We start from the raw sequence: 23,007 nt of genomic DNA, 5'->3' as shown, positions 1-23,007 counted from the left end.
GAACGATTTGACGTCTAACTGGAGTCAAGTTGAGCGGCATTCCCACTGAGTTTTCGACCCACACCTTGCAACGAAGACCTCTGGCTTATTAGAACTGCAGAGGGCACCGCTGACATTCGCAAGGGATAATTTAGGTATTGTAAGCATTTGCTCAAGTACTTTTCATGGGGTGCATACACGAGTATAAGGTGCGAGATGCGTGCAAGTCATGGATCACCACTGTCCGACGTTAGGGCGCATGCGCTTATTTCTTAGGCGGGTGTTAAGAGTACAGGTGAGTCAGAGTAGAAACAACCCCTCCCCTTCCTTTAATTGAACAACTAATGCTACATTACCCCAGAAAGCCGCTCGAGGACGAGCGATGATCCTCGGTGCAGAGGATTGCTCTGCAAGGTCTAGAGAAGACGAGTTCATAGTGGAACTCCTTCCCCGCGCCCGCCAGAGATTGGTGGGTATTTATTGATTTCTCTCTATTGATTGTTTATATCGAGAAATGGATGGAATCAATGAATAATAACGGTGTCTCAGTCCCTTCGCTCATACTTCCAGCTAACAGGTTGAGCACTCTCTAATCCCTGTGACCCACGTCGCCTTCTCTCTCTCTCTCCCCCCCCCCTCCACCTCTCTTTCTCTCCCCACCCCCTCCTCTTTCTCTATCAGTCGCTGGTCTCTGCTGGATGGGTACAGTGGCTCAGAGGCATCGCCGGAGCCGAGGGATAGGAGCCCTGTCTATCATCCCAGACTAGACATGCCATCACAAGGCTGACCCGCCTATCGCATCCTGCCATTGAGAGAACGCCAGAGAGCGAACGTGAGGTAAAGGCACTAAGTCAAACATCAAGAAATAATTATAAAACATAAGCCTATTATTTTAGCCTGCAAGCAAAGTTGGGAGGGCGATCCATGACGGGCATGTACAAAAAGGCAAAGTCACGTCGGTGGTGTTGGAGCGGTTGACTCCAAGCTCTTCTCGTTTCAGCGACTGTCTCCACGCCGTGCTCCTCGCCGCTGCGGGCTTTACCTTTCTGCCGAAGAGTTTCGGGTTTTGTTTGCTTGCCGTTCCTTTGCCCCTTTGGGAGACAGAAAGGATTGTTCTGGACGCGGAGTTGCATCTCCTCCCAAGGTAAGCTACGTCCGGGCGTGATTTTCTTTTTTAGAAAGAGAATCAAACACGCTCTCCTGCGAAGTTTCCCGCTTACCTTTGGCAGAGACCTTGTTGCAGGCTCACTCCGTTCTGTATGTCGGTCAAGACCTAATGGCATTTATACCTCCCTTGCGTAATCCCCTATCTTTTCTGGGCAGGAGAAGGGGTTGGAGACATTTTAATTTGGGACGGGGAAGGAGAAAATGGGCGTTTCGTGGTCTGGGTCCCCTCCCATCAGAGAGTCTTCCTCGTTTTCTGCTCGGCAACACAACCGCCCTTCAACGGAGCGGGCAAAGACGTCGGTTGCATCAGTTTGGAATAGAACGGGTTGTCTTTAAATATCTTGAGCCCGAGTTGTAAAATGGGTGCAAGGACGTAATTAATTGGGAACCCGTTTAAAATGCAAGAGAGTTCGTAGCGTTCTGCCCTTGTGACTGCATGAAAGGTTGGGGGCAGTCCTGACATTGTGATAACTTTGTCGCGCCAATGTTAACGATCTTAAGAAGGAATTTGGTTTCTCTCCTCGTTCCCAGATGATGCTTAATCGCCCTCGGAGTTGGCTGTCGCTGTAGCCGCTCTGTCGCCTTCTAACAGGTTGGGTGTCGCGCAATGGCGGCCGGAGTAGCAGCGTGGCTACCCTTCGCCCGGGCAGCTGCCATAGGATGGATGCCGGTGGCCAACTGCCCCATGCCCCTGGCGCCGGGCGATAAGAACAAGAAGCAAGACGAGCTGGTCATCCTCAACGTGAGTGGCAGGCGTTTCCAAACTTGGAAAAACACCTTGGAGAGATTCCCGGACACCTTGCTGGGCAGCACCGAGAAGGAGTTCTTCTTCCACGAAGAAACCAAGGAGTATTTCTTTGACCGGGATCCTGACATCTTCAGAAATGTGTTGAATTTTTACAGGACGGGCAAGTTACACTACCCGCGGCACGAGTGCATCTCTGCCTACGACGAAGAGCTGGCTTTCTTTGGCATTATTCCGGAGATCATCGGGGACTGCTGTTACGAAGAATACAAGGATAGAAAGAGGGAGAACGCGGAGAGGTTAATGGATGACAGCGACTCTGAGAACAAGGCGGAAGGGAACCTACCCTCGCGGACCTGCCGCCAGACCATGTGGAGGGCCTTTGAGAACCCGCACACTAGCACCTTGGCCTTAGTCTTTTACTATGTCACCGGCTTCTTCATCGCAGTGTCGGTCATCACCAATGTAGTGGAGACGGTGCCCTGCGGAATTGGCCCGAGCGACGTCAAAGACTTACCGTGCGGTGAGAGGTACGTGGTGGCTTTCTTCTGCTTGGACACGGCCTGTGTCATGATCTTCACTGTTGAGTACCTTCTCCGACTTTTTGCAGCCCCGAGCCGTTATAGATTCATGAGAAGCGTGATGAGCATCATCGATGTAGTAGCCATCATGCCTTATTACATTGGCTTGGTCATGACCAACAACGAGGACGTGAGTGGAGCCTTCGTGACCCTCCGTGTCTTTCGAGTCTTCCGGATTTTCAAGTTTTCTCGCCATTCCCAGGGACTGAGGATCCTCGGGTACACCCTGAAGAGTTGCGCATCCGAACTGGGATTCCTCTTATTTTCCCTCACCATGGCCATCATAATCTTTGCCACAGTCATGTTCTATGCTGAGAAGGGCTCGACACACAGCAAGTTTACAAGCATTCCCGCGTCCTTTTGGTACACAATTGTCACCATGACTACTCTGGGGTAAGTCCTGAACATTTATTTTTAATTCCCATTTGTTTTGGGTTTTGTTTTTTTTTGGTAGGTTAAATATTCTTTTAAATGCTACCTGCTCAGTCTCTTTGCTGCCACAGCAGGTACCTGGAAAAAAAGTTGCTGGAGGAACATGCTTTTTTTTTAAATTACAGGACCTGCATTTCTTCTAGGAAGTTGTTCAGCTCTCAAAACAAAAAAGGATAGCTCATTATTGGATAGCAAACGCTGTTGTGATTTAACCCCAATGAGAAATTACAGGAAAAAAAGAGATTATTTTGTTTAATTCTCCGGCTCGTTGGACGCCTGAATCGTTGGACATTTCGGTCATTATCGTAGCCTTATCTCCTTTTCTAAGAAACGCCAGGCCACTTCTAAGAGGGAGGGCCGGGCATCAATCTTCGTCAGGCAGGAGTTCTGAAAGCTTCTTTCGCGGATTGAGTTTGGGAAGGGGCAAGGGTGTTGAAAGTGACACAACTTTCACTGTACTGAGCTCTTGCTTAAATCTATCTCCTGGGAACAGTATTTTTCCTGCAGAGCTAGAGCTTTTTTTCCAAAACGTGTTGAATCTTATTCGATCAAGAGAAAATACATCATAATCCATTCTCTGTTCTTCATATAACTGTTTGTGTGGTGGACTACAGCAAAGCGAGAGGCTTTCTTGCAATAAGATCACACGCAAAAAAAGAGAAATGGTTCATCGTACTAATGACCTTGAGATTTATCTGAACCCTTGTGATCACATCAATAAAGGGTTTTTTTTAACAACAGAACTTGGCCTGGCGCTGAATGTTGATTGAAGTCGCTGTCCAAGGTGCTGAACCGAGGCTTATCTGTTTCGGATAATTCTATCTCATCTTTTGTTTTCCATTAAATTGCCGTTATCGTGTGCACAATCTGGTCGTAAATAGCGGTTTTGATGACCATGACTCGTAGGGTAGCTCCCAGTTCGCTATGGTTCAGAAATATTTCGTTTCGAATCCCACACTTAACAAATCAGGTCAAAAAATCCCAATCAGTCGTCAGAAGTTGTTGAAAAGCAGGGAGCACGACCTATGCAGAGTATCTCACCCAATATAATTCTCTTCAGATAAAGATATGTTAATACTGTTTGTCTCTCTCCTTATAAGCTGTGCAGTACAGTTGAATAAGAGTGTGGCTTACTTCTCCCTGTATCTGCTCTGAGTTTCAAAGTATATTTCTCAGTTGGATCTTGGAATGCGCAAGGTGGCTATCACACTGCCAACCTCACAGTGATTTCTTCAAAGGTTATTTTTGTACTGTATACAGTTTGGACCAACATTTCAAAAGGTGAAATGGAAATTCCATCAGTGGAAGTCTGTGCACAATCACTAACCCTAGTAATCTAGACAAATAATATCACTGTTGGCATCAACTCAAGATGATTTCTTTGAGGATAAAAATAGGACTGTACTTCTGAATGTGAATTTTTGTGTTTTTAAGGAAAGTATAATGAATTTCTGCTTATTACATTCTATAAATTATATATTCAGAACAAAACAATTAAAGCGTCAGAGCAATTCATTTTCAAAGTTAAATTTCCACTCAATAAATCTGTTACAAAGATGAACCTACTTAATGTATCTATTTAAACTTTATAAAGTAAACATTAATCCTTGTAGATTAGACAATGCAATGGATGCTTTGTGTATGTCAACTGAAAATGGTACTGTGTTTTTGATAACTGCCTAAATTCTGAAGTAAATATTTGGAAGTCATACCAGTACTTAGATACACCTAACATTTCTCAACAAAATATATATAAATTTTTTTATTTAATTGACCCATTTAACATAACTTTTCCTTTATCTCAATATGGCATGTTGAAGAAGGCATATGAATGTAGAAACCAATTACAATATATCTTCCCAACACTTCATTAAAACCTTTATAAATTTTACACTCAAATTACATTGCTTCTCAATCTTCTGTCCTGCAGAAATCACACAGTTCCGCCTTATAATTTAACCCTATAACCCACAGTATCATTCCTTAGGAAGTAAAAAATTAAAATCTGTCAATACCGTGCTTGAAGTAAAAACACAATGCTAGCGAAACATAGCAGGTCAAACATTGCCCCTTATATAGCATAGGTAAAAATATGTAATCGACAGTTGTTATATAAAGGACGTGGTTTGGCCTGCTGACCTTCTCCAACATTGTGTTTTTCACTTCTTTAGTATCATTTCTTTGATTCTGCTCTACACTTTCTCAAAGGCAAATTTATCTTTGCTGAATGCATTACCCCAAACTTCTTACCCAACAGTGAGATGGATAAGCTAAATGTTGGCATACAAGAACTGATAAGTATAAATATGAATATTACTGCACCACTGTGTAGTAAGATATTGTGTCACAATTATTATAAATTTGAGATCATCCCCATGGTTAAGATTCAACAAACATGGGAATCGGAACTTCAAATAACATTATCTCCTGAAACATGGGGAAGAATTTCTAGACTAGTTAATACTTCTTCACTTTGTGCATGTCATTCTTTAATACCATTTAAAATAGTTCATAGAGCTTATATGTCTAAAGATAAACTAGCTCGCATCTTTCCTAATATGAGCTCTACTTCTGATAGATGCATTACTCATGTGGATTCATTGACTCGTATGTTTTGATCATGTCCCGTGTTAGAAAAATTTTGGAAAGCTATTTTTATAATTCTGTCAATTATACTGGCTATTCAATTACTACCAAACCCCTTAACTGCTCTTTTTGGAATTACAGGTGTAGGTTTTTCTGCATATCAAGTTATAGCTTCTTCTACATTATTAGCGAGAAGAGCCATTTTACTTAAATGGAAAGACTCAGACTTAATCATTTCCATTATCACCACAATTCTTGTCCCTTCTTTCTCAAGAACTCTCTTCTTATTTACATCACCTCACTGTTCATAGGTAATTTATTACATCATGCCATCAGTTATCTTCTTGCCATAATATTCCATACTATTGCAGAGTTTCTTATGGTACTGAAGACAAAGTACAATAAGATGGTGAATTTATTTACATTGAGTTTGAAAACAATTTGTAGCATTCTAATAAACAAGTCAAAGTAAAAACTAATGGAATAGCAAAGCTCCAAAGACTTGCAGCAAAATTTATCATCTAGAAATCTATTAAAATGGCACTTTTATATTAGCTTCTCAATTTGCAGGCTAGACTTTCATTTCAACTAAGAGACAGTCGGCTGCTTGACATTTACTTGTCTGAACACATGGGAAGTGATTTAGAGAAAATCCATGCAACTGGAATCTCTCCTTTCTCTATCTCCTTGTCATTAATTCCTCAGTTGTTTGGCACAACTAAACAGGAACTAACCATTCAATGCCATAAGCTTGCTTCGATCTTCAACTAGATCAAACTGATTTATCTCTGAAAATCATATTCCCCTCTTTGCTCCTTTCTCATTGATCACCTCACCCAACTATATCTACATCGTCAATCTAGTAGATATCTCTCAGCTCAGCATCTATAGCCTATCCAGAGGGAGAGACTTCTTAATTATTTCTACACTTGTTTGAAGAAGCTTTCTTGGTTAAATTCCTGTATCATCGCTTTAGTTTTAAAATTGTGACTCACTCCACCAATTCTGTTTTGCTAAGCAAACAAAGCCATTTATCTGCTTCATTAAAACCTTTATAAATGTTACACTCAAATTACATCACTTCTCAATCTTCTGTCCTGCAGAAATCACACAGTGCCACCTTATAATTTAACCCTATAACCCACAGTATCATTCCTTAGGAAGTAAAAAATGAAAATCTGTCGATACCGTGCTTAAAGTAAAAACACAATGCTGGAGAAACAGCAGGTCAAACGTTTCCCCTTATATAGCATAGGTAAAAATACATAATCGACAGTTGTTATATAAAGGACGCGGTTTGACCTGCTGACTTTCTCCAACATTGTGTTTTTCACTTCTTCAGTATCATTTCTTTGATTCTGCTCTACACTTTCTCGAAGGCAAATTTATCTTTGCTGAATGCATTACCCCATACTTCTTACCCAACAGTGAGATGGATAAGCTAAATGTTGGCATACAAGAACTGATAAGTATAAATACGAATATTATTGCACCACTGTGTAGTAAGATATTGTGTCACAATTATTATAAATTTGAGATCATCCCCATGGTTAAGATTCAACAAACATGGGAATTGGAACGTCAACTAACATTGTCTCCTGAAACATGTGGAAAAATTTCTAGGCTAGTTAATACTTCTTCACTTTGTGCATGTCATTCTTTAATACTGTTTAAAATAGTTCATAGAACTTATATGTCTAAAGATAAACTAGCTCGCATCTTTCCTAATACGAGCTCTACTTGCGATAGATGCATCACTCATGTGGATTCATTGACTCGTATGTTTTGGTCATATCCCGTGTTAGAAAAATTTTGGAAAGCTATTTTTATAATTCTGTCAATTATACTGGCTATTCAATTACTACCAAACCCCTTAACTGCTCTTTTTGGAATTACAGGTGTAGGTTTTTCTGCATATCAAGTTATAGCTTTTTCTACACTATTAGCGAGAAGAGCCATTTTACTTAAATGGAAAGACTCAGATTCTCCTACATTATTTCAATGGCTTTCTCATGTTATATCTTCCTTAAATCGAGAAAAAAAATTGGAAGTTGTACTTTAGATGCAACTACTAAATTTGAAGAAATGTGGAAACAATTTATTCATGACTTTCATGGGATATAATTGGCATTATTCTCTGAATTAACTCTTCCTTTCCAGACGTAATATAATTCTTGCCGTTTTTGTTATCTGTAGGACCAGAGCTATGTTTCAACTATTCGACGGATAGGCCGCTCAGTATTTTTTTGTTGATTTTTTTTTTAGTAGCTTTGTTGTTTCTTTATACATATATAATACTATAATTATTTCTTTATCTCTGTTTTCTTTCTGAGGAGAATTATTTCTAGTATATCACATTTTCACTCTGCAGTTTATATATGGTACCTATACAACGTAGACTTGGGCATCCCATTTTAATTGTTTTATTGCTATTCTCCTTGTGCCGTATATATTATGAAATGTTAATAAAACGATTGAAAAAGAAATAATGACATCCAATAAACTAAGATAAAAATCAGAAATTTGGAAGGTTTGGAGGGAAAAAAAACTGATAAAAATTGAACCTGTCTTTTCAAATAAAACAAAGAATTGGTTTTTAATTTTTTTTATATGAATCAAGGTAACTTTTTGATTTAAATTTGAATTTCACGAACATGCAAGAAATGTACAGAGATGGATCACATGCAAGCAGATGGAATTACTTTCATTTGGCATCAGGGTCAGAACAGACTTCAGAGCCGATAAGCTGTTCCTGTGCAGTACTATTCGATGTTCCACGTTGGCTTTTACAAAAACATTAGAAAGTTTGCATTCTGCATAACTCTTGTCATAAATTAACTGAAAAATATTGATGTTTTGAAATGGACCATGTTGCCACATTTTAGATAGCAAGTAACAGCAAATCCCAGGTTGATCATAACAAGGGATAAATGGAGGACCGTGTTCCATCTCTGAGCCAGCAATGTATTTAATTTCCACCCCCTGAGGGTCTGCTCACTACCAACCAGCATAACAATTCTGAGCAGAGTTGACAATTTAGTACCAGTTAGTACCAAATTAGGGACCATTGTGTGCTATAACTTAAATTGTTTAGAAAGAGAATTAAGGATGCCGAAAACAAATTTGCTTTAATGAGGCTGCACATGTGCCAGCAGATCCCACTGGTTACTATATGTAGCAGTATCATTAAAACATCTGCAAAGATTTCTGCTGTTTGCTGCTTCCATTTAAATCAAAACAACCTTGACAGAGACATTGCAAGTTTGCCAAAAATATCAAATCAAGAGAATCATCATTTAACATGTTGCTCACAAAGTAACTATCAATCCCTTCACTTTCCAAAAACACAATGATTGGACTCTTATACAATTATAAAGGGACCTTTATCTCTCCATTAGTCAAACTGGACTTCCTGGGTGGGCGGGGGGGGGGGGGGTATAAGAAGCAGATTTTCGACTACTGGTCATTGCTGAATTTAATTACAGCTATCAGTATTCCAGAGAACCACAGAATTAAATCAAAACAGCTTTCAAAGCGGAAGGAAATGTATTTTTAGGAGAAAACAAACTAAGTGTTGAAAAAGCTGTGGGTAAAGAGCAGAAACAAGAAGATGGTAGTTATAGAGAATAGCCCTGTATGTTTAGGTCTGTTCATTCTTGATTCATGTTGTGAAGTTCGATATGAGGCATATCCAAAGGTATGTTCTACTACATGTCACCAATCGAAATGTAGAATAATTGGGTGTGAAAGAAGAATGTCACTAGCTGCTTGTGGTTTCACTGTGTGAATCTGGAGGAGGGAATTTGAATCCAGTTGGTTACAGACCGCTGCAACTTTGAACTGTATTTTAGGAGGTACTACCAACTGTTTCCCTATTCCCAGCCACAGTGGGGAGGAGAAGGAATGGAAGAGAAGTGGACGAGGTGATGCGTGGTGGCATTGGGGAATAAGTTGGGGGCAGTATTAAATGCACCTTAAGATAAAGTCACAAGCTTTTCTTTCCCCCTTCTCCCCCCACCCCCCAAACTCCATTAGGTGTTCTGACTGTTATATCCAATACAGGTAAATGATGTCAAGAGAAACATGGAAACAATGGTTACAGCAGGGAAGGAGGCCATTTGGATATCTTTGTGGGGTTGTTGGACCTGGCCAAGCTGACTATTCACGGGTTGAGGCAGAGAGCAGTCAAGGGTTCTGGGCAAGCCGACTGCCTGCCCCTCCATACCCGTGTGTCATTCGAATGGGAGCATGTGGTATCTGAGGGGGCAGTGGCCGTGTTCCAGGAATGATGGGCCCTCCAGGGGGTTGAGTGCATCACAAATAACAATAAAGGGATTTTAATTTGAAAAGTTTAGTGCATGTGTCAGAGGGGCAGTAGTGATTTACTGCCTATCGCAACATTTTTCTCTGTTAATGTAAGTAATTTATTGGATGTAGAACTGTGCATAGTTTTTGTTTTGTCATGTTGCTTGTTTAAAAAAAGGAGGCCATTTGGCCCATTAAGGCCATTTCAGCTCTTTGTGAAAATAATCCAGCTATTTCCACTTCACTGCTCTCTCCCTCTTGTTCTTCCTTTCTATCTCCTCTTTGAAAGCTGCAATTGATTATGTCTTCACTCTACACCTAGCAGCATTTTCCAAACATTAATCACTCACTTTGTGGAAATGTTATCACCCTTGTGTCACTTTTGGACCTACGATTTGATTTTGCTAATCACCTCATTAGGTCCCTTCTGCCAATCTGTCTCTCTCTTCTCTGTTCATAACCATCTCTTGTAGATCTCATTCATTCATTCAGGTGCCTTGCCATTCAGCATGGGTGACCATGTCTCACTATCCATCACGATCTCTGACCCTTTGAGTTGCAGCTATTACCTTTCAGTTCTCCTTCGGTGAAGGCTCCATCTTTGAGCTGAGACCATAGAACATAAGTTCATGATTATACAAGGGGAAAATACTGAAGTGATTTCCTGTTGCCTTCTTCAGTTGCAGTGCCAATACTGGATGGGTAACCCTGACCATTGATCAGGAGATTCATCTCCCCAATGTTTTTAGTTTTACAACTATAAATTCTGATTTGTAGAATCGGCATGGCTTCACATAACTCTCATTGAGAGGCTAAACAGGTGCTGCACCTTGCCCAAGGGTAACCTGTGGGCTATCGGGTAGAAGGGGCGCCTTAACCTCCTTTTGCTGAGCAATTGTGTAGCACCTAAATCACCTGGGTATGTCTGGGTATAATACACCAGCTGAGCTGTCAGAAGTTTGTGGACCCATATTATAAATGTTGGGTAGGTGGCCACTATTTGTCCATTGCCAATAGTTACACTCCCTTACAGCTACCAAATCTTCCCTTTAGAGAGCCATTCTTTCATTGAACTGACAAACTCTCTGCCCTCTACTCTCCATCTCCATCACTACCTCCCAAACACTCTGTAACAAAGCCCATGAGCATTAAAGTAAATGTCAGTGCAAACAGAGATGATGATGTTCGTGTTATTTACATCCAATGAGCTTTAGAGCATCAGGTTGACAGTCAATGAAATTTCAGAGGTCCTCCAGCAGTAAGTCATCCCCATGAAAAATCTATATCACTTCTACATCAAAATTCCACAAAATATATTTTTAAGGAAAACTTTCCTTCAGAGAAATTAGCTCTGAAAGTAATGTGGAAAGCATGAAAAGTTTCAGATAACTTCAGCGGGCCTACATACCTTACCAATGGAACAAAAGCAAGTTAGAGATTGAAATTATCAAGGTAATGGCACATTTCTCCTTTGTGAAGCTGGAAGAGATTGCTTTCAGTAAATAATCCTGCCTCGCTTCACTATATATTAATAATAACCAGTTACCTTTCTGTAGCACCTTCAATGTAGTAAAAACATCCAAGGTGATTCACAAGAGTATTGTCCATCAAAAATAATTGATGGAGAGGCAATTAAGGAGTTATTAGAGCAGATGCCCAAAAGCTTACACAGTGTTTGCTTTTAAGGACTGCTTGATTGAAGGAAAGTTACTATAAATACTGGGAAGAGAGTTTCAGAATGCAAGGCCTTGGGGGCTGGAGGATGAATGAAGAATGATCACCTTCAACGATGGGTAAATTCATCCACAATGACATCAGTGAGGAAGCACCACTCTTTTCCACAAGAAACAGTGCATTACATTGGTATGACAGGACTGCAATAGATTGGAAACATTTTTTTTCTTCTTTCTTTGGCTTGGCTTCGCGGACGAAGATTTATGGAGGGGTAATGTCCACGTCTGCTGCAGGCTCGTTGGTGACTGACAAGTCCAATGCGGGACAGGCAGGCATGGTTGCAAGGGAAAATTGGTGAGATGGGTGTTGGGTTTTTTCTCCTTTGTCTTTTGTCAGTGAGGTGGGCTCTGCGGTCTTCTTCAAAGGAGGTTGCTGCCCGCCGAACTGTGAGGTGTCAAGATGTATGATTGGAGGCGAGATCAGCCCACTGGCGGTGGTCAATGGGGCAGGCACCAAGAGATTTCTTTAAGCAGTCTTTGTACCTCTTCTTTGTCTCGGTGGCCAGTGGAGAGCTCGCCATAGAACTCAATCTTGGGAAGGCGATGGTTCTCCATTCTGGAGACGTGACCCACCCAGCGCAGTTGGGTCTTCAGCAGCGTGGATTTGATGCTTGTGGACTCTGCCAGCTCGAGTACTTCGATGTTGGCGATGAAGTCACTCCAATGAATGTTGAGGTTGGAGTGGAGACAGCGCTGATGGAAGCGTTCTAGGAGCCGTAGGTGATGCCGGTAGAGGACCCATGATTTGGAGCCAATCAGGAGCGTGGGTATGACAATGGCTCTGTACACGCTGATCTTTGTGTGTTTCTTCAGGTGGTTGTTTTTCCAGACTCTTTTGTGTAGTCTTCCAAAGGCGCTATTTGCCTTGGTGAGTCTGATGTCTATCTCGTTGTCAATCCTTGCATCAGATGAAATGGTGCAGCCGAGGTAGGTAAACTGGTTGACCGTTTTGAGTTCTGTGTGCCCAATGGAGGTGTGGGGGGGCTGGTAGTCATGGTGGGGAGCTGGCTGATGGAGGACCTTAGTTTTCTTCAGGCTGACTTCCAGGCCAAACATTTTGGCAGTTTCCGCAAAACAGGACATCATGTGCTGGAGAGCTGGCTCTGAATGTGCAACTAAAGCGGCATCATCTGCAAAGAATAGTTCACGGACAAGTTGCTCTTGTGTCTTGGTGTGAGCTTGCAGGCACCTCAGATTGAAGAGATTGCCATCCGTGCGGTACCGGATGTAAACAGCATCTTCATTGTTGAGGTCTTTCATGGCTTGTTTCAACATCATGCTGAAGAAGATAGTAAAGAGGGTTGGTGCGAGGACGCAGCCTTGCTTCACACCATTGTCAATGGAGAAGGGTTTGGAGAGTTCATTGCTGTATCTGACCCAACCTTGTTGGTTTTCGTGCAGTTGGATAACCATGTTGAGGAACTTGGGGGGGCATCCGAGGCGCTCTAGTATTTGCCAAAGCCCTTTCCTGCTCATGGTGCACATTACACTGGAATTATATCACGACGTTGTCAAGTCAAGTCAAGTTTATTGTCATCTGATTGTAGAAGAACAACTTGATGAAAAAGCGTTCACCAGACGGACCTCAGTGCAAAACATGCCGACACACAACCAGACATACCGCACATACAGACAAACAATACACATGGAGGACAAGTCATTTCATCTATAAAAATAAATAGATGTTTTTTTTTACAAATGAGAATCTCAGAGGGTGAATGTGAGCAGTTCCTTTGGCCGTTCATCATTCTCACTGCCCGTGGGAAGAAGCTGTTCCTCAGCCTGGTGGTGCCGGCTCTGATCCTCTCTTCCCCGACAGGAGAAACTAGAAGATGCTGTGTGCAGGGTGGAAGGGATTCTCAGTAATTTTGTGTGACCTCTTCAAAGATCACATTGATAGCGAGGAGGGAGACTGCTCTCTGCCACTCTTATGGTCATGTGGATTAACTTCCGCTCCATTTCTCTGTTGCAACCATACCACATTGTGATGCGGCCAGCCAGCACACTCTTGATAGAACTGCTAGAGCAGGTTGATATAATGGTGGCCGGTAGCCTTGCCCACTTTAATCTTCTCAGGAAGTGCAGTCGCTGTTGCACCTTCCTGACAAGTGAGGAGATGTTGAAGTGTCCACGGTAGGTCACCAGTTAAGTGAAGTCCAGGGAACTTTCTACTACAGGGTTGTTGATGCATAGTGCAGGAGAAGCCTATATGCCAAATGTGCTCTGCAGTTAGTAGGGGATTACTTGAGATGGTATGCGAAATAGAAAAAAAAAGGTTGAGAACCACTGGACTAGAGAAACGAGCTATCAAAGCAAAGTAATGAGAATAAGTTAAAGTTTCAAATTATGCAGCTGTGTTTGCTCTTGCAGATTTTTAACAAAGTTCACTTACTCACATTCAAAGTAGTATTCTGAATATCAATAGTGAATCACGAAAGGGCCACCGGGACCAGGGTAGGAGTTCGCAACACCTATGCCGAGGTGGAGACCCGCGTCGGAGGTCACAGAGGCAGCAGTCTCCAGGGAGGCAAGCTCTCAATCCCGAATGGACACAGTATATCACAGCACTGTATTGGCGTCACTGTTGTGTTCTGGAATGTCTGCATGCACGACGCTAGAGCACTGATGTGTAAGAAGATGAATTGGTATCATTTGACACTGTTAGATGTATTCTTTGTCAGTCACTGCCATTCAAGGCAGTGGTGTCTTCAGTAGCAATGAAAATGTAAATGTTACAAGGGCATGGGTGAGCAGAGATCTGCAGCTGTGTGCAGGCATGCAGATAATCGTGTATGTGTGTGTCTGGTCTCAACATGATGCACAGGCAACAATAAATTCTGGAGCACCAGTGCTTCATCACCTCTCAACAGGAACCAGCCTCAAACTAACAGTGCTATTAATGAATTATGCTAATTGGATGAGACATGCTTTTGCAAATTGAGATCATTAGAAAGTATAAGTTATTGTTACATAGTAACATGATATAATTGCTTCTCCAGAAGCTGATGTACATGAACTATATTGGTATAAGATCCATGATTTCCAGGTTTTCCATATTTTGTGGTGAAACATGCACCTATTGTCACCGTGCATCAACCTTTTGAGTTGAAATTTGTCTCTGAAATACATTGATTGAAAATTTTTCACTAGTGATTCTGAATGGAATATGCTTGTCTTTCATGGTCTTAACCCTCCCAATTTTTCCAACATCTGGCAGCCGATTTCCTCACTTTGTGTCTTTCATTTCTGCCTTCCTTAATTAGCATCCCCATAGACACCAATCCCCCTCTCCCCAATTATCTGTAGAACTATTACATGGCTGAGACCATGGTCATCACATTACCACAATTGAGATTTCCCTAAACCCTCCTCCTTCAATTCCATCTGCCTCACTATTGAACCAAAAATCTCCTATTCACCTTCACTCTCTTGTATTTGCTTGGTTTCCATTTCAAGCCACTGTTCAAGTGAATTTCTTCCTTGCTTTCTGATGATCCTTTTTTAATAATGATCCTAGTTGGGTGCAATAGGACCTTATTTTTGGATATATCCCATATCTTCTCTTTTCTTGAAAGTAAACACCTAAGCATCAAATCATATAGCATGGAACAGGCCCTTTGGCTCAACTCATACATGTGATGCAGTTGGCATTCAGGGTAGTCCCATTTACCTCCATTTGGTCCCTATCCCTCCAAACCCCTCCAATCTATATATCTGTCCATTTGTCTGAGTAGCTCCAATTTTTCCAACAGACAAAATCTCTCAGTATTAAAACTGTATTTTGTAAACTACAGTGAACTCTCTACAGTGTTCCTCTATTCCTTGTTATAGTATGAAGTCCAGAACTGTGCCTAATATTGAACTAGGGACCTGTACAAGTCGAATATAGCATTGGAGACAGTCGTGTAGCAGGGTTTCAAGATACCGTGTTGGCTCTCTCCATAAATATAGTTGGACTTGCCGAGTTCCACCAGAAGTTTGTTGTTTTACTCTAATATAAAGTTAGCTCTGAATATTGTAACTGGTGAGATCAACTTGGAGCCTTGCATGCAATTCTAGTCACCGCATTATAGGAGAGATGAGGAGACTTTGAGAAGGGAACAGAAGATATTACCTGGGTTAAGAGGCTATGAGGAGTGGGTGGACAAACTTGGGTTGTTTATTCTTGAGCAATGGAGGCAGAGATAGAATCTTCTCCCCAGGGTCACACACTACTAGACATGAGTTAAAGTGAAAGGAAGGAATTTTTAAAAGATTTAGTCACAGATCACGGTAACAGCCCTTTCACCCCATGAACCTGTGCCACCCATTGACACTCAACTGAACAACATCCCCAGAGTGGTTATTTTTGTGAATGGCAGGAGGAAGCCAGAGCACTCAGAGGAAAACCACGCAGATATGGGGAGAACGTACAAACTCCTAACAGGCAGAACTAGATTTGATCCCCTGTTCTGGTTACTGGCACTGTAACAGTGTTGCACCAACTTCTACACTGACCGTGCTAGGTAATGTACCAGGCAATTTTTTTTTTACACAGAGCGTGATGGGTGTCTGGAACAGGGTGCCTGGAATTGCGGTTGAAACAGATACAATAGCAGCATTTTAAAGGCTTCCAATTAGACACATGAATATGACACAGGTGGAGGGATATCTATTATGTGCATGTAGCAGACTGTCTCCAATGCTATATTAGACTTGTACAGGTCCTAGTTCAATATTAGGCACAGATACAAGGACCATGGGGCCTGTTCCTGTGCTGTACTGTTCAGCTGTTCTCTGCGAGAAATAAATCCTGATGTTTAAATGGGACATTTAATTCCTTCTCTGGACTGATCTACTGTTTATAATGATTTGCTCCTTGCAGTTTCTTCTCGCCTGGAGAGCTGCCTGGAAAGTCACAATAAAATACAATTTTCTGAAAGACTGTTTTCTCTCGCATCATGCTTGATGACGTAACACTGAATTTGAATAATTCTTACTTCTGGCCTAATGGTATGGTGAGATAGTACAACTTAATTACTTTAAATATGTAAGTAGTAAGAATTGTCCTTGAGCACTGACAATAAACACATGCAAATGTGTTGTCTCCCTCACTCAGTTCTCCTGACAGCAACACCCGAAGCTATTCAGCCTATCATTGGTCTGGCTCACAGCAGACCAATCTCATCAGCCCCATTTCGTTGTTCTCTGCAGCACAGGACAATCAACTTCCCTCATTCCTGTTCAGTGGCCGACCCCAATGGTTCACTTACGGTTGTCAATCTTTGGTAGATTGCTGGAACCCAGGGCCCCCTAAGGAAACCCAGACAATAAGCGTGCAAACTCCACTTTAACAGACAGTGCTTATGGTCAGCCTTGAACCCATGTCTCAAGAGTGGTGAGGCAGGCAGCATTACTCACTGCTCCTCCTTAATTAAGTGGAGTGATAGTTTTCAGAAACATCCCTAAAGGTATAATCTCTCTAAACCAGATAGATCTTTTCTCATTATCTGTTACACTGATTTATTCGGCTTTATATGGTTTTGTAAGGGGACAAGATTTACAGCTTTCTATTTAGAATCTTGAACATCTATTATCTCTGTGTTGCATTGGCTCAGTTGACAGAATTCTTTCTGCCCCATTAGAATGTTTCAGATTGAAACCCTATAATTAACTTTGAACGTGCTACAGGTTGATGCTTGTGCAGGGGAGTTATATTGCCAGAAATTACATCTTCCAAGTCAGACAATAAACCCAAGTATTCTTCCCTCCATTTCTGATTAAGGAAGAGCAGAACATCTTCTGTTGGTCCCTGCCGACAAACTTACAATGCTGCCAAACATGTTAACGCACAATTCACTGCGAGAAATCAAGGTAGATAATTGGTTTTGTTTGCCTTGTATAAATATTGGTATACTGTGTGTGTGTGTGTGAGAGAGAGAGAGAGAGGAGAGAGAAAATGCTAGCAAAGTGTATGTTTATTAATATTTACAGGAGAGCTTGAAAGAACTTGCTCGCATTATATTAGAATGTGTATTAGAACATTTACCCATGTTAATTCCATAGACTTCTCTGCCTTGGCAAATCAAATATAGGTCTAGATGCTTCTCAAATGTCTTGAGATGATGTCTGCCACAGTTCTTCAGGCACTACATTTGAATTTCCAACCTCCCATTGTAAAAAAAATCCCCTCCAAGTTTCCTGCCTCTCATCTTAAACTTGTGCCCCCTTGTCGTTGACACTCTATCAAGGGCAAAAGGACTCTATCTATCCCCCTCATTATCCTTATTTATTTATGTCTGTTTATTTATGTATTTATTTGTTTATGTAGACATACAGAACGGCAACAGGCTATTTTTGCCCTTGAGCCCATGCCACCCAATTAACCCACAACCCCCGGTGCATTTTTGAATGGTGCAAGGAAACCGGAGCCCTGGGAAAAACTTGTGCAGACACAAATACCTTACAGACAGCGTGGGATTTGAAACCAGTTCGTCGGTGCTGTAATTCCATTGTGCTAACCACTACACTAACCACATTGCCCATGTAAACTTATCTTATGTAGACTTATCAGGTAACTCTCTATCCCCCTTATAATCTTATATACACTTATCAGGCCACTCCTCAGCCTTTTCCAACAGGGGATAGCAAACACAGTCTATGCAATCTCCCTTTAAAAGTAATACTTCCATGCAACACCCTGGTAAATCTCTGCGCTTTCTCCAGTGCTATCAAATGCTTCCTATGGTGTGGCATCTAGAACTGCATATGGTACTCCAGGTATATCCTGTTCCCAACCATAATCAGCCCACTACAAACTATAATAAGAAGTCAGTAAACCTGTGGTCAAGTTTGAAATGAGCGAGAAACCTGGTCTCATGGTCCTTCATGCAACTGAGGCACTTCTGAGCGGTATCCAGCTGGTGTGAGCTTGATCAACACTGGCCTGACCTCATACTAGGAAGGAAGTTCTTGTACAACTCAGCTCATCAAAGATGTGTTCATCACTTAGACTACTTGTGTTTGTTATTTTGAACAAATGTACAAAGGGCCTATATACTGTGGTGTAATATTCAATGTGCTATGTTCTATGTATGTACAAATTTTGGCACCAAGGCCATTGTCCGTATCAATCTACGTGGATGGTCATTTAATGCTGCAGTGATTGGTTTCATTATTGGTTCCCGAAATGTCTTCACCTCTTATGGACACTGAGTTCATCCAGTATTTCAGTGTTTCCACTGCAAGCTCAGCATCTGCAAGGCTTTCATGATTCATGTAACATTAACCTGCGATATTTAGACTAGAAGAGGCAAGAGCAGAATTAGGCCATTCAGCACATTGAGTCTGCTCTGCCTTTCAAACCATGGCTGATGCATTTTTCCACCCAATCCCAGAATAGAAGTTTTCCATGATCAGACTTCCATTCAGTTGCCACGCTCTAGGACCACACATACATGTTGGGGCACTGCAATGCTAGCTCACATAATTTTTCAACTCTGCTCTACAAAAGAAGCTTAAAATAAATTGGCAAAACTTTATTTTCCATTGAACTGCATGACATTCATATGTTGTAACTCCAGCCCAAAACGTCGGTGATGTATCTTCACCTTTGCTATATAAAGGCACTGTTTGACCTGTTGAATTTCTCCAGAATTTGTCTGTGTGTTTTTCACTTAACTGCAAAATTGTTTGGCCTGGAAGTCAGCCTGAAGAAAACTGAGGTCCTCCATCAGCCAGCTCCCCACCATGACTACCAGCCCCCCCACATCTCCATTGGCCACACAAAACTCAAAACGGTCAACCAGTTTACCTATCTCGGCTGCACACCTATCTTGGCTGCACCATTTCATCAGATGCAAGGATCGACAACGAGATAGACAACAGACTTGCCAAGGCAAATAGCGCCTTTGGAAGACTACATAAAAGAGTCTGGAAAAACCTCACAAAGATAAGCGTATACAGAGCCATTGTCATACCCACACTCCTGTTCGGCTGCGAATCATGGGTCCTCTACCGGCATCACCTACGGCTCCTAGAACGCTTCCACCAGCGTTGTCTCCGCTCCATCCTCAACATTCATTGGAGCGACTTCATCAGCAACATCGAAGTACTCGAGATGGCAGAGGCCGACAGCATCGAATCCACGCTGCTGAAGATCCAACTGCGCTGGGTAGGTCACGTCTCCAGAATGGAGGACCATCGCCTTCCCAAGGTCGTGTTATATGGCAAGCTCTCCACTGGCCATCGTGTCAGAGGTGCACCAAAGAAGAGGTACAAGGACTGCCTAAAGAAATCTCTTGGTGCCTGCCACATTGACCACCGCCAGTGGGCTGATCTCGCCTCAAACCGTGCATCTTGGCGCCTCACAGTTCGGCGGGCAGCAACCTCCTTTGAAGAAGACCGCAGAGTCCACCTCACTGACAAAAGACAAAGGAGGAAAAACCCAACACCCAACCCCAACCAACCAATTTTCCCCTGCAACCACTGCAACCGTGTCTGCCTGTCCCGCATCAGACTTGTCAGCCACAAACGAGCCTGCAGCTGATGTGGATATTTTACCCCTCCATAAATCTTTGTCCGCGAAGCCAAGCCAAAGAAAAGAAGTGTCAACACCATCCTGTGTTTTACCCCCATAATCAAATACTAAGTCTGCCCTGAAAAGTCTTAAGGTGATTTTTTTTTGTTATACTGATGCACATCAAAGGGTGCATTTTCCTTTTGTTATACCCCGGAGTATGCATAGACTTTAAAATGGATTTAACAATCCATTAGCAGTGCAGAGTGGCTGAAAATAATCCCCATTAGCTCCATGGCTGTTTTGTGCCATTGCATTATTTGAAAATTTGATTTAAAAAGCTTTTGCTTGCAATTCAACAGATTAGTGAATCGTGAACACATTGCCCAGAATGGAAGGATAATGATCCAGATGGATTTGTTGCTGTGCTCTCAATATCAAAGCATAGCAGTGAAATCAGGACGAGTTGGAGGGAATCTTTGCTTGATCCCAAATGTTAGAACGTAAGGAGAAGTCAAATAAAAGGGAATGGGCAATTTGGCCCACCAATCGTGGCGTGCCATTTAATTCGATCATGGCTGATCAGTATCATGAATGCATTTATCTGCCTTACTGGTACAATTCTTAATGCCAAACCTAATAAATATTTTTTCACCTTCAGTTTTGAAACTTACAATTCAGCCCAGCCTCAACTACTTTTGTAGAGAAGGGAATTCCATATCTTCACAGAATTAACACAAGCTTCTGAACAGCCACCCTAAATGGCCTGCATTTATTTTCAAGCCCATGATCTCTAAATAACTCCCCCCCCCCCACCCCCCAACTGTTGAAAAGTGAATTCCTTGAAGAAGGGCCCAGGCCCGAAACATCTTCCCCTCTTATGGTCACTGAGTTCATCCAGCATTTCAGGGTTTCCACTGCAAGCTCAGCGTCTGCAGACTTTCATGTTTCACTCATGAAACATTAACCTGCGATATTTAGACTAGAAGAGGCAAGAGCAGAATTAGGCCATTCAGCACATTGAGTCTGCTCTGCCTTTCAAACCATGGCTGATGCATTTTTCCACCCAATCCCAGAATAGAAGTTTTCCATTCAGTTGCCATGCTCTAGGACCACACATACATGTTGGGGCACTGCAATGCTAGCTCACATAATTTTTCAACTCTCCTCTACAAAAGAAGCTGCAGCTCATCTACAAGATTTGGTCCAGATAATGAAATCAAGTAGCAAAACAAAGTGAAAAAAGACTCCAACAGTGTAAGCATAACATAGAGGGGAAAATTGGACAATGACAGACTATTTATTCCCTCTATGTTCATGGTGAGAGAAAGATTCGGTCATATCTAACACATTGGTGTTTTTTACCATGAAATTACATCGATGTTGGTTGAAGTGCATTCCAGTCAGAACCGTTACAGCTGGCGGTGAAGGGAGGTTCTCAGCCCATCGAAGGAGATTGGCATTGAGATTAGGATTGTGCTGGTTCGACCCCCATCCATTCCCTCTCCCCCCTCCCACAAAAAAATTAACAGACAGAGGAGCTAAAATAGGTGAATCCTTCCCCCAGTGTCTCAGGCCAGAATGTGGAGCTCAATCAACATCTGTAAAACAAATAATCTGGTTATCATAACTTTATGGTCTGTGGGCACCTGCCGGACACAAATTAGTTGCCATGTTTCCAACATTACAACAGTGAGTGTACTTCTAAAAGTATTTAATTGATCATAAAACACTTGGGAACATTCTCAGTTCATGAAAGCCACCACCAAAGTGCGATGCTCTCTTTTTCTCTCTCCCTCCCTTTGTGATCCCATCACTTTTGGAACAAATTCAGAGACCCAAGCAGGAAAGCTTTTAGCAACTGATGGACACCTGGTTAAATGAAGCCTGCAAATACTACTAATTGACAGCCCCTTTTCCATTGCTTCATGACAGATGAAAGCTTCAGACAGCATTTTGTAAATGAAAAAGAATGAGCCTTCTTTAACGAGCCTACGTGTACAGATATCTTTACAGCATGCACTTAATGTGCTGTCGGCTGTTCATCTTTAAACCGTTATTTCTTGGAAACTGGTCAGAATCGCTAATGATTGAAAATCCCAAGCCAGCCATGTGTGCATGCTGCTATGCTCTTCATTTCATCCATTTTAATCTGGCGGGCTGGCGGGAGGCCTTTCACCACTTCCAGACTGTGTGGTGGTCATTGTAAGATGTGGAGTGGCGTGCAACATTCAATTTTCAGGAGACAACTGCAAGCTTTGAAAAATATTAGTGTACTGATACCTCACCTGTCTTTTACTTTACCATGGACCAAACTACAGTACAAAACCCGTGCAGACATGGGGAGAATGTAGAGGCTCTTTGCAGACAGCACAGGATTCGAACTCTGATCACTGGGGCCGAAAAAGTGTTGTGCTTAACTGCTACTCTAACCATGCTACCCAACACGGTTCAGTCTCAAAGAATCCCTCCGTATCTGTACCCTCAACCCTCACTACCACTCGATCTCTGTCACACATTGTTCCCCCCTCTCCTGTTGGGAAGAAAAGGCACGGGTTTGAAAACATGCACTGCTTTTTCTTTTCAGTTTTTAACAGACTTAGAAAAGAACTCCAATATGCAAAAAAAAAAACCTGCTTCAATGTGGAGCTCGCACTGTTTATACTGCACTTTTCCTTGTGACATCTGCAACACAACATGCACTGCTTGTACTTAAGCATGGCTTGACTTGACTGGATAGAATGCAAATCCAGGTTTTTTTTTCTGTGGTATGCTACGTGTGAGAGCGATAAACAATTTAACAATTCAATCATTTGTTCTACATTAAAGAAACCATACATTCTCTGATTTATTTGAAATTTTCCATTATTAAGGAAACAGAACTTTAGTGGTTAATAATCTGGGCTGTTGATGTGAGAACGAGTTTGGTTGGCATCATATTAGCTGCCTGAGGGACTTGGATTCATGTAATTGAATGAAAAC

At 42.0% G+C, this 23,007-nt stretch overlaps 1 protein-coding gene across 3 annotated transcripts in view; it reads left to right on the top strand.

Annotated features, from left to right (window-relative positions):
• Positions 1–1,753: 1,753 nt before the first annotated feature.
• Positions 1,754–23,007, top strand: part of kcnd3 (potassium voltage-gated channel, Shal-related subfamily, member 3) — a 336,609-nt gene continuing 315,355 nt past the window's right edge. For all 3 annotated transcript variants that reach the window (XM_069941962.1, XM_069941960.1, XM_069941961.1), the window contains exon 1: positions 1,754–2,865. In XM_069941962.1, the coding sequence (XP_069798063.1) occupies positions 1,754–2,865 (1,112 nt within the window). The remainder of the gene's footprint in view (positions 2,866–23,007) is intronic.

The sequence above is a fragment of the Narcine bancroftii genome, chromosome 5 (genome assembly GCF_036971445.1).
Source record: "Narcine bancroftii isolate sNarBan1 chromosome 5, sNarBan1.hap1, whole genome shotgun sequence".
NCBI classification, from domain to species: domain Eukaryota; kingdom Metazoa; phylum Chordata; class Chondrichthyes; order Torpediniformes; family Narcinidae; genus Narcine; species Narcine bancroftii.
This window is presented reverse-complemented; position numbering and strand designations above follow the sequence as displayed.